This window comes from Erpetoichthys calabaricus, chromosome 9 (genome assembly GCF_900747795.2).
Source record: "Erpetoichthys calabaricus chromosome 9, fErpCal1.3, whole genome shotgun sequence".
Lineage (NCBI taxonomy): Eukaryota > Metazoa > Chordata > Cladistia > Polypteriformes > Polypteridae > Erpetoichthys > Erpetoichthys calabaricus.
Window position 1 is genome coordinate 180,780,793 of NC_041402.2, and position 10,533 is coordinate 180,791,325.

Consider the following 10,533-nt stretch of genomic DNA (forward strand, 5'->3'; position numbering starts at 1 on the left):
ATCCATCACATAAGCATTCGAGTTTATGCAGTTTGGAGTTGTAATATATAAATAAAAATGATGATATGGTCAAAATACTCACTTGCCTAAAAATTGTGCACACAGTATATGAAACCATTAAAAACAGTGAATGCAGCTGTTTAAGACTAACATAAGCAATTAAGTGTAACAAGCGAGACCCCCAAAACCAAGCAGAAAATTGACCCTTGAGCAGTAAGCGCTTCATCAGCCAATAATTGACTCCTCATGAAGGGCAATCGAGTTGGAACAAAAACCAGTGGCCACTTCGGCCCTCCAGGACCGACGTTGCTCAGCCATGATTTAAAGAGTCTGACACTTAAATAGTAAATTAATTAAATGAAATTAATAAGTAGCAAAAATTGTTCACCATTTTAAGATAATGGGTAGCCACTGTGGCCCTCCAGGATCAGAGTTGGGCATCCCTGCCTTATATTAATACTTGGATAAATCAGAGTGATGTGAAAAGGCTATATAATAGTTCTATGGATGGATACATATTAAAGACGCTATATAATTGATAGATGATATAAAAGCTACTATATGGAAAGCTAATACTTTAATGGCTCCCAAATTTAATTCACTTGCTCCAGCAGCAATTTCAAACAAAAGTCATAGTGCAAAATAGAAAAAATGACGTGCAATTTGTTACACAAGTGCCAGACCCAAACCTATAGACACAATGTGATTCACCTACTTAAATATCCATCCATCCATCCATCCATCTTCCAACCCGCTGAATCCAAACACAGGGTCACGGGGGTCTGCTGGAGCCAATCCCAGCCAACACAGGGCACAGGGCAGGAAACAATCCTGGGCAGGGTGCCAACCCACCGCAGGACACACACAAACACACCCACACACCAAGCGCCAATTTAGAATCGCCAATCCACCTAACCAGCATGTCTTTGGACTGTGGGAGGAAACCGGAGCGCCCGGAGGAAACCCACGCAGACACGGGGAGAACATGCAAACTCCACGCAGGGAGGACCCAGGAAGCGAACCCAGGTCCCCAGGTCTCCCAACTGCGAGGCAGCAACGCTACCCACTGCGCCACCGTGCCGCCCCTACTTAAATATATACGTATGAATTATTCCATATACCACTGTGTCTATTGTAACTGGCCCCTGTGAGGGCCTGGTGTGATGGGAGGGTGTCTTGTATAATCTGATGGCTGCACATAAAACAAAACGACCGAGTAGACGGCCTGCACATCATGTGAACAAAGAAAAAGGCATTCATTTACTCAAATGGCAAACATACAGACATAAATGGACATAATCACATATGGACCAATACAGTGGAATGAATGTGTATCTACTCAGCTTCACACACATCACGTACATACAAATAAAGTGACCACAGGCATCTTTCAGACCCACAAAACATCAAACATGGGCAAACACACAAGTCCAAGAGATGACGCAGAAGGCACAGTATTTAAGCGGCACGTGTTTTTATTGAAATCTTTGAGAGTCAACCCAGTGCAGCGTAGAAGCAGTTCACAGAGGGCAGGAGGGTAAATGCAGAAAACCCAAGAATTGACTGTGGGTCACGTGAAGCAGACAGGCTAGAAAGGCCGGCCATTCAGGTCAGTCTGGGAAGAGCAGGAAACCCGAAAAGACACTTTGCTGGAACTTGATCCCGATCATGCTGTTGTAGTCGTTGGCCTCCAGCCACACTTCATCCCCAGTAATCAGCTGGATAGCCAAGCCACCAGAGCTCACCTGGATTTCTGTCACCCTGTGTTCGCAAAAGCTGGCCATTTTCTCTCCATTCTTCTTTATGCTGACACAGAGATTGCCATTGCTTGAGGCATGATACACAAAGTAGTAGGAGCCAGAGATGCTGCAGACAAACTTGCCAGTGTCCATATTGTAGTCCCCGTTCTCGTTGGTGATGACGTGGTTGAAACGGATGGGTGAGTCCCTTGCTGGATATTGTGATGTAGTCCTGGTCAGACTGAAGGCTGCCCTCTTAGTTAATTTGATATTGCCCGACTCACCTTTGTCACCTTTAGGACCAGGGAGCCCTGCAGATCCTGAAATGCCAGGAGTACCACTGCGCCCTATCTTACCTGAAACACCAGGATCACCAGGACTGCCCTGGTCACCTTTCTGTCCAGCATCCCCAGGAACAACTGGCTTTCCTGTGGACAGAGAAGATGGCAAGAACTTTCAATTGCACAGTCCAAGTTCCTCAGCTGATTTTTGTAGTCATTCAATCGCATAATAATTTCAAATTACACGTTGTTTCTCTTTATCTATTTTATATAGCTTGTTTCTTTACATATATATATATATACAGGTATACAGTATATATATAAATACAGTCGATTCCGCTTAATTAGGCCACCAGTTAATTGGGGCAGCCGTTTATTTGGGCCAAATCTCAAGGAATGAAAACCAAAATAATAAACTAATACATAATTTAAACGTTTAATTGGGACAGTAGCAGACGCGTGCTGCAAGTCGTCATCTGTTGTCGCCCGTCGAAGAAGCACTGGTAAGTTTAGATAGTACAATCTTAGAGTGGAGTAGCACATGTCTGCTTAATAGTCTACCGTCACCACTACCGCACCGTATTCAGTTACCCCTACACCACCTTGCGTGTACGTATAACGTATAAGTAAAGTTTTTTTTTGTCAATTTTATATATAAAATTATAACCCTTGCCAAGATGCCAAGAAATTATTTTACACTTTCAAGTAAAAGTGCTTTGCTGGATAAAATTAAAAGCCAGCCATTTAATACAAGCCATCATAGGCTCGCTGAGATAACTGGTGTACCAAAATATACCATAGTGTGTCTCTTACAACAAGAAAATCAACTGCGTGAGGAATGGGCATTACAGAAAAGATGAACTGCAAAGGACAAAGTACAGACTTACAAAAACAAAAGACAGACTACACTTGATGCATTTTTGCAGCATTAAATTATATGCGCATTCCTAATTATTTTACTTTAGAATTTATTATTATTTTTTCTTCACAGCTTATATTATTTTCTTATAATTTATATTTGGGTTCAATAATTTTATTAAAATATTGAAAGAAAATTATTTATTGTTTAATTTTATGTGGAATTCGCTTAATTGGGGCAGCCGCTTAATTGGGACAAAATGTCTTAGTTCTAATGTGTCCCAATTAAAAGGAATCGACTGTATATATATATCCATCCATTGATCATAGATATTATTGTTTGGCAAGTACTGTATCACATATACCTATATATAACTATATACTGTATATATATATATATATATATATATATATATATACATACACACATTCATGGCATTCATAGTCTGAATCACAATCTGATTGTATGGGTGGTTACCTACCAGGTAACGCTTTGGTTGGTCTGCAAGCCGGCAAACATCCGCCATGGTGCCCTCTTTCAGTTGCGAGAAGTAGGGCGACACACGTGTCGCGTACTCTTTGTATTATTTGACAGTAAAACTTTGCAATACATATATATATATATATATATGTATATGTGATACAGTACTTGCCAAATAATAATATCTATGATTTGCTTCTCACAGCTGAGAGGACATTTGCTGACTGGCTGAGCAACCACAAGCATTACCTGGTAGGTAACCATCCAAATAATCAGATTGCGATTCAGACCTATGAATAAAAATATATGTATATGTATATATTTATATTAATTTATTTATTTATCAAATTAAATTTCAATACATTGGGTGCATACTGTACATACAATACATTGAGCTAACAGTGCATAGTGCAGTATATAAAGTTTAATGTATTATTACACATCATCCATCCGTCCATCCATTATCCAACCCACTATATCCTAACTACAGGGTCACGGGGGTCTGCTGGAGCCAATCCCAGCCAGCACAGGGCGCAAGGCAGGAAATAAACCCCGGGCAGGGCGCCAGCCCACCGCAGTATTGCACATCATTTAAATATTAAATATACAGTTTATTATTACATTAATAGATCTGAAAGGCACTGATTACAGATGGATACATATTAAAAGCCCTACTGTATACAGTATTCATGTATTATAAAGTACTTTTAATATCTGTCTATTATCAGTGTCTTCCATATGTATCTTTTTATGGTATATTTCTCACAATATGGATCTTAATATAGTGCCTGTCATATCTGTCTTTCTTTATATATTCATTTTAATATAGTGCCTTTCATATCTATTTTTACCTACTTACAGATCTTTATACAGTGTCTTTTATATCTTTTTTAACATATTGATCTTGATGTAGTGAGTGCCGTTTATGTTTATCCATAATTAGATATGAATCTTTATATAATGCCTTTTTTATCTTTTTTTTTACATATTTATCGATGTTTACATTTGAATCTTTATACAGTCCATTCACTCCTCTCTTTCTTGATTTACCTAAGGATCTTAATAGAATGCCTTTCATATATTTATGTATCTATCTTTAATTACATATGTCCATATCTTTGTATAACTTTGTATGTTCTATATTTATCTATGCATCTTATTTAATGTCGTTCTTTCATATAGTGCTTCCACATCTTTCCATACAGCTGTCAAATTTCTCACCAATTATAATTATAACGCAAACCATTATGCAGTGGCATAGCTGGGGGGGGGGCAAGGGGGGACATCTGTCCCCGGGCGCAGCCTCCAGGGGGCGCCGAATTGATGTTCCCCATTGCATTTTGGCAAACAGGAGGGGGTGCGAAATCTTCAGTTGTCCCCGGGCACTGAAAACCCCAGCTACGCCTCTGCCATTATGGTGACCCCCTGGATGGGTACAATCCTGACTCTGACCAAGACCACCTTACCCTGATTGCCCCTCCTCCAGGTGCCTGAGTTACTGTCTTCTCTGTTTGAACCAGTAATAATACATTTTATTTATAAAGCGCCTTCCCCTTCTGCTCAAAGCTGAAATGTGCTTGATCCCTGAAGCCCCCCTGCCTTTTGCCTCCTCTGATCTCATAGCTTCAGCTTTATGGTGGTGGACCCCTCACTGTGGCACACCTTCTGCCTCAGCTCTGCCACTTTCTTTTTCTTCTTTTTATCTCCTTCTGGTTGAATTGCAAGGCATTGGAAGGTGGGATTTTGCTCTGCAAGGTGCTATATACAACCTGAACGGTATTTATTGTCAGGTAACAGAGTTGCTAGGGATTTCTCATTGGTGTTACATCCATACACATTGAGTTAAACAACACAAATACAAGGCCCAATACATGGCGCCATCACAACATTTTGGCAAAAAACCAAAGTGCTAGCCCACTGTATGAAAGAGAAACTCATTGACTAAAAAAGCACAAAATCATTTACCAGATTCTCCCTTCTCTCCTTTCTCTCCATCGCGCCCATCTTTGCCTGGCATTCCTGGGAGTCCTGGCAGCCCTGGGCTACCGAACGGAGCGGGACAAGTGTTACCGCGAATAGCTGGTAAGAGCATCAAGGTGACCAGAGATAATAAAAGAACCCAAGAGGCCTCCATGGTTTGACCTGCAAGGAAGAGACACAATAGACAAGATGGGAGTAAAGTGTTAGGGGCAGCAGCTGTTGCGAGACCCCACCGGATACACCCCGGCCCAGCTGTGCTCTTACCTGGACAAGCTGCACCAAGGTCCCCTGACTGAAGGAGCTTTTGCTCAACACTGAGTGCCGCTGCTTGTCACACAGAGCTCAGCCTTTGAAAAGAGGAAGATGTCGATAAAGGAAGTGACCAGAATCCCCACCAGAGAACAGCACTCGGCAAGTTTCATGTCCCCAAGTGCAGCACACTGCCAAGCCAGCCAGCCAGCCTGCTGTTTCTCAACGGCGGAGCTGGACGCGTGACTACCACCCATTTCTTCTTCTTCCTCTTCCTCTTCTGCAGTCTATGTACACATCCACATCGGACCCTGTCTTCAGACTCTGGTCAGGGCTTAGCTTTGTCTGCAGGCACCCAGGAGCAGACACACTTACTGTCTTATGTCACTTCACTCCAAACTGGGAGGTCAAAGAGCTAAACACCGTGCCAGACATTTTGAACAAAAACTGGAAGCGCTAAGGGCGTCTGTCACTTTGTACACATCACTTCTTTGTCCTGTAAGGTCGATAATGAGTGATGATGTCAGGATTGGACTTCTGGTCTGTTATTTTAACTTATTTCTTGGCACTTTTGTAACGTTTCCCCATTCCCTTGTTTTGGTTTACATTTTGTCTTTTTTCCCTCACACCCACTTAAAATTGACAAAAGGCTTTGACACCCACCATTGATCATTCCGTATTTAACAAAAATCAGTTTTGATTCAACCGAATATTTGAAATAATAACACAAATGAAAATGGCATGGACAAAAATGACACTGGTCTACAAAAAAATATTTTTTGTTTGCTACTGGGAACTTCAGAGCATCTCTTTATTAAGTTTTTCACACTGGTTTCATATATGAAATCTACATTAAGCTAGCACGTCAGGTTTTTGAAATGCACATCACTGACGTTTTGACACTTTTGAATATCAATATAATACGAGGGGGGACCCAAAAATAACCGGAATTTTGTTGTTGTTAGGTTGGTACTTGTAGATAGATAGATAGATAGATAGATAGATAGATAGATAGATAGATAGATAGATAGATAGATAGATAGATAGATAGATAGATGTGAAAGGCACTATATCATAGATAGATAGATAGATAGATAGATAGATAGATAGATAGATAGATAGATAGATAGATAGATAGATAGATAGATAGATAGATAGATAGATAGATAGATAGATAGATAGATAGATGTGAAAGGCACTATATCATAGATAGATAGATAGATAGATAGATAGATAGATAGATAGATAGATAGATAGATAGATAGATAGATAGATAGATAGATAGATAGATAGATAGATAGATAGATAGATAGATAGATGTGAAAGGCACTATATCATAGATAGATAGATAGATAGATAGATAGATAGATAGATAGATAGATAGATAGATAGATAGATAGATAGATAGATGTGAAAGGCACTATATCATAGATAGATAGATAGATAGATAGATAGATAGATAGATAGATAGATAGATAGATAGATAGATAGATAGATAGATAGATAGATAGATAGATAGATGTGAAAGGCACTATATCATAGATAGATAGATAGATAGATAGATAGATAGATAGATAGATAGATAGATAGATAGATAGATAGATAGATAGATAGATAGATAGATAGATAGATGTGAAAGGCACTATATCATAGATAGATAGATAGATAGATAGATAGATAGATAGATAGATAGATAGATAGATAGATAGATAGATAGATAGATAGATAGATAGATAGATAGATGTGAAAGGCACTATATCATAGATAGATAGATAGATAGATAGATAGATAGATAGATAGATAGATAGATAGATAGATAGATAGATAGATGTGAAAGGCACTATATCATAGATAGATAGATAGATAGATAGATAGATAGATAGATAGATAGATAGATAGATAGATAGATGTGAAAGGCACTATATCATAGATAGATAGATAGATAGATAGATAGATAGATAGATAGATAGATAGATAGATAGATAGATAGATAGATAGATAGATAGATAGATGTGAAAGGCACTATATCATAGATAGATAGATAGATAGATAGATAGATAGATAGATAGATAGATAGATAGATAGATAGATAGATAGATAGATAGATGTGAAAGGCACTATATCATAGATAGATAGATAGATAGATAGATGTGAAAGGCACTATATCATAGATAGATAGATAGATAGATAGATAGATAGATAGATAGATAGATAGATAGATAGATAGATAGATAGATAGATAGATAGATACTTTATTAATCCCAATGGGAAATTCACACATTGTAGTACGTGGTTGGGCCGCTAGGGCGATCTAGTTACACTCCTCACAAGTCAGCCTGCCAAGTGCCATCAGTCTGGAAGGTTGTGCTTGTGTTCGGTGAATTTTTTTTGTAAAAGTAGGTTGTGCAACAGTGTGAGAAGGAAACGCCCTGATTTGTGGGAGTCGGGCGATTGGTTCTTTCATCATGACAACGCTCCATCTCACACTGCTCTCAGCATTCGCCAATTTTTGGCAAGAAACGGTATGACAACCCTGAACCACCCACCCTACTCACCGGATTTAGCTCCGTGTGATTTCTTTTTGTTCCCTCGGACGAAAAAAGACTTGAAAGGAAGGCGTTTTGCTGACGTCGAAGAGGTAAAACAAGAAACGACCAGAGCATTAATGGACATTACTTCAGACGAATTTAAAAAATGTTTCGAACAATGGAACAAACGGTTAGATAAGTGTATTTCCGCCAATGGAGAGTACTTTGAAGGAGACTAATTGTAGTTTGTACAGAAAATTAAATTAAACACGTTTTAAAAATATTTCCGTTTATTTTTGGGTCCCCCCTCGTATATCAACACGATATCTGGAGTTTGGACTGTCCCACCAAAATTGTTTCGATGTGCTTATTCTGAAAACAAACCAGAAGACGATCCCAGAGACACGTTAAAGCATATTTATGTCAATTTACCTCAATATAAAAGTGAGGTCAGCCTGCCCAAAAATGTTTTGCGCTTGTACTGCACACCCGTCTCTCTTTGCAAGAACCAGCAGTAGTCACTCATCATGCTTGGAGTGGATTTTTCCCGATATCGGTTTTCCATCACCTTTATATCTTGATGAAATCTTTTCCCAGTGCTCATCTCTGACATCGCTTAGATTTGGTGGAAAAAAGTTGAGATGAGAATGTAAAAAACGCGTCTCCAGTGACATTCGGGCTCCCGTAAGCTGATATACTTTCAGCGTATTCTCCACCAGCTCAGTATAATTCTCTGCTCTGTGACTGTCAAGAAAATTCCGGACAACCTGCACGAATGAGGGGGCTGATTCAGTGGTGTTTTGTCTTGGTAGAGTAACATATGTTGCTCTGCTTTCCCCTATTGTATTATTAACTCTTTTAGGGCTGAATATTTTTTCCAAAAAACATAGTTTCTCAAAAGCAATGGTTTTACACAGAAATCAACATAAAACATCTGTTGCTGCATACTGTGGCTGAGTGACCTGACAAATGCGCGATAGACAAAATCGCGACATCAAAATCACGCGGACAAATGCACGCCGACAAAAACGCGCCGACAAATGCGCGATAATTAGTAGTATAAAAGCATAAAAAGTTCTACTTAAATATGGTTTGTAAAACTTAATTTAGATGTCAATATTATGAGATATGAGAAATAAAATATTTTGCTATATATTACATGATACCTGGCCACATATTAGTGGGTCAGCATAGTCAATAGGCTTTCCACAGATTGTAGATACAGAGATTTTGATTTTCGCGATTTTGTCGGCACGCATTTGTCGCAAATCAGTTCGCAGGTTTGTCGGCACACATTTGTCTATCGCGCATTTGTCGGTGAACCCTGTGGCTGCCAGTTTGCCAAGAATGTGTGACAGGCTTGCTGCCAGGCTGTCTTCGCGTGGCTGGGGCAGCAGCAGCGGTCACAGTCGCAGTGCATTGCAATTTGGTTTCCACCTTTTACCATTGTTAAGTGGCAGTCCTCCTAGCAAACACTGGCATAGGCATGTCAGCTACACGATTAGCTGGGGACCAGTCTGCTGAAGCTGGAACCTCACATTCGTTTTCGATAACACTTGTATCAAAATCGGAGTCCAGCAAGTCATAGTCCAATTCAGAGATAATAGGCAAAACTTTGTCCACGGAGTATTTTGCTTTATCTCTCGCCATTATGTCAGTGCCATTTTTACTCTTGTTTGCGCCTTACTACTCACACGAGCGCAGGAAATCTTGGTCAAACCAATGAAGCTAACTTTCCTTCTAGCAACGACAGTCAACTAAAACATAACGGTTGGTTTTATCACAGTTGATTACCATTGTCAACTCCTCCTTTTGACAAAAGTCGACATCAGCCCTGAAGGAGTTAATATGTAGCCTTTGTCAGAATGCCTAATCCCACAGACTTACCACTGGTTTATAAGGTATTATAGTATATAACTTATCCCCACCTTCCCTTCTATATCTATAAGCAATTAGGTGTAGTAAAAAGACAGGCAGGAGTTATGTTACACATAAAACAATGTAATATTGATAATAATCTTAAATAATAACAATATGCAAAGTAAATGTGAATAGTGGCAACCACACAACCTGATTAAATGGTGATGTGTAGTTTCAGGCGGCACACAGGCTTGTAGTTATTTAAAATGTCTCTAGTTAAAGCATCATTCAGCTTTCTTCAGAAACAGGCCGTATGCCTGTTCCAATATGGCTGCTAAGCTGTGGTCTCCATTGTGTTGTCCTTTCAGTTCATGGTGTGATGGTCTTCTTCAGTTTGGTAAGAGACATACTTCATCATATGTTGGTTAGTAAGAGAGAGACATTGTGGTTGAGCAATCAGATTTATAGATTCTCTGTCCAACCCCTAGAGCCAATGGGACATCATGGTACTTAAAGGCCTCTGAGACACGCCAATTCCAAACAAGCATACCTCAGAC

General features: G+C 39.5%; 1 protein-coding gene across 1 annotated transcript; it reads right to left on the reverse strand.

Moving 5' to 3' along the window:
* Window positions 1–1,457: 1,457 nt before the first annotated feature.
* Window positions 1,458–5,760, reverse strand: LOC114656897 (complement C1q subcomponent subunit C-like). The gene is made up of 3 exons (XM_028808494.2): window positions 5,604–5,760; window positions 5,325–5,501; window positions 1,458–2,167 (listed from the first exon to the last, which is right to left on the reverse strand). Exons 2-3 carry the CDS (start codon window positions 5,491–5,493, stop codon window positions 1,611–1,613), a joined length of 726 nt encoding a protein of 241 aa, XP_028664327.1. The 5' UTR covers window positions 5,494–5,501; window positions 5,604–5,760; the 3' UTR covers window positions 1,458–1,610.
* Between the last annotated feature and the right edge of the window lie 4,773 nt (window positions 5,761–10,533).

Excerpts from the sequence above, each read along its gene's own strand:
- LOC114656897 (XM_028808494.2), bottom strand. The coding sequence starts at position 5,493 with ATGGAGGCCTCTTGGGTTCTTTTATTATCTCTGGTCACCTTGATGCTC. Across the intron at positions 2,168-5,324 it reads AGGAGAGAAGGGAGAATCTG|GAAAGCCAGTTGTTCCTGGG; the intron begins GTAAATGATTTT and ends CTCTGTCCACAG.